Below are 215 nucleotides of genomic sequence, written 5' to 3' on the forward strand. Positions count from 1 at the left end.
GGGTGTATGTACACCGCGGTGCAGCAGAACAGCTGCGAGCGAACGCCCTCCTCATCTCCCCTCTCCTCGATCCAGCAGCAACTCTACCAGCAGCAGCAGCAGCAGGAGCAGCAGCAGTTGCTGCTGCTGCTGCTGCTCCTGCTGCTGCTGCTGCTGCTGTGTAGCAGCTGGGCATGTCGCGTGAATGATCTGAGGGGGAGCAGCAAACACAAGAC

General features: G+C 60.9%; 1 protein-coding gene across 1 annotated transcript in view; it reads right to left on the reverse strand.

The window, feature by feature from the left end:
• EMH_0080440 (uncharacterized protein) overlaps window positions 1–175 on the reverse strand; it is a gene marked incomplete at both ends in the record, with an annotated part of 3,748 nt that extends 3,573 nt beyond the window's left edge. The window contains one exon of the mRNA XM_013500251.1: window positions 15–175. Within this exon, the coding sequence (XP_013355705.1) occupies window positions 15–175 (161 nt within the window). The remainder of the gene's footprint in view (window positions 1–14) is intronic.
• Between the last annotated feature and the right edge of the window lie 40 nt (window positions 176–215).

This window comes from Eimeria mitis, genomic scaffold (genome assembly GCF_000499745.2).
Source record: "Eimeria mitis Houghton genomic scaffold, Emh_scaff5191, whole genome shotgun sequence".
NCBI lineage: Eukaryota > Apicomplexa > Conoidasida > Eucoccidiorida > Eimeriidae > Eimeria > Eimeria mitis.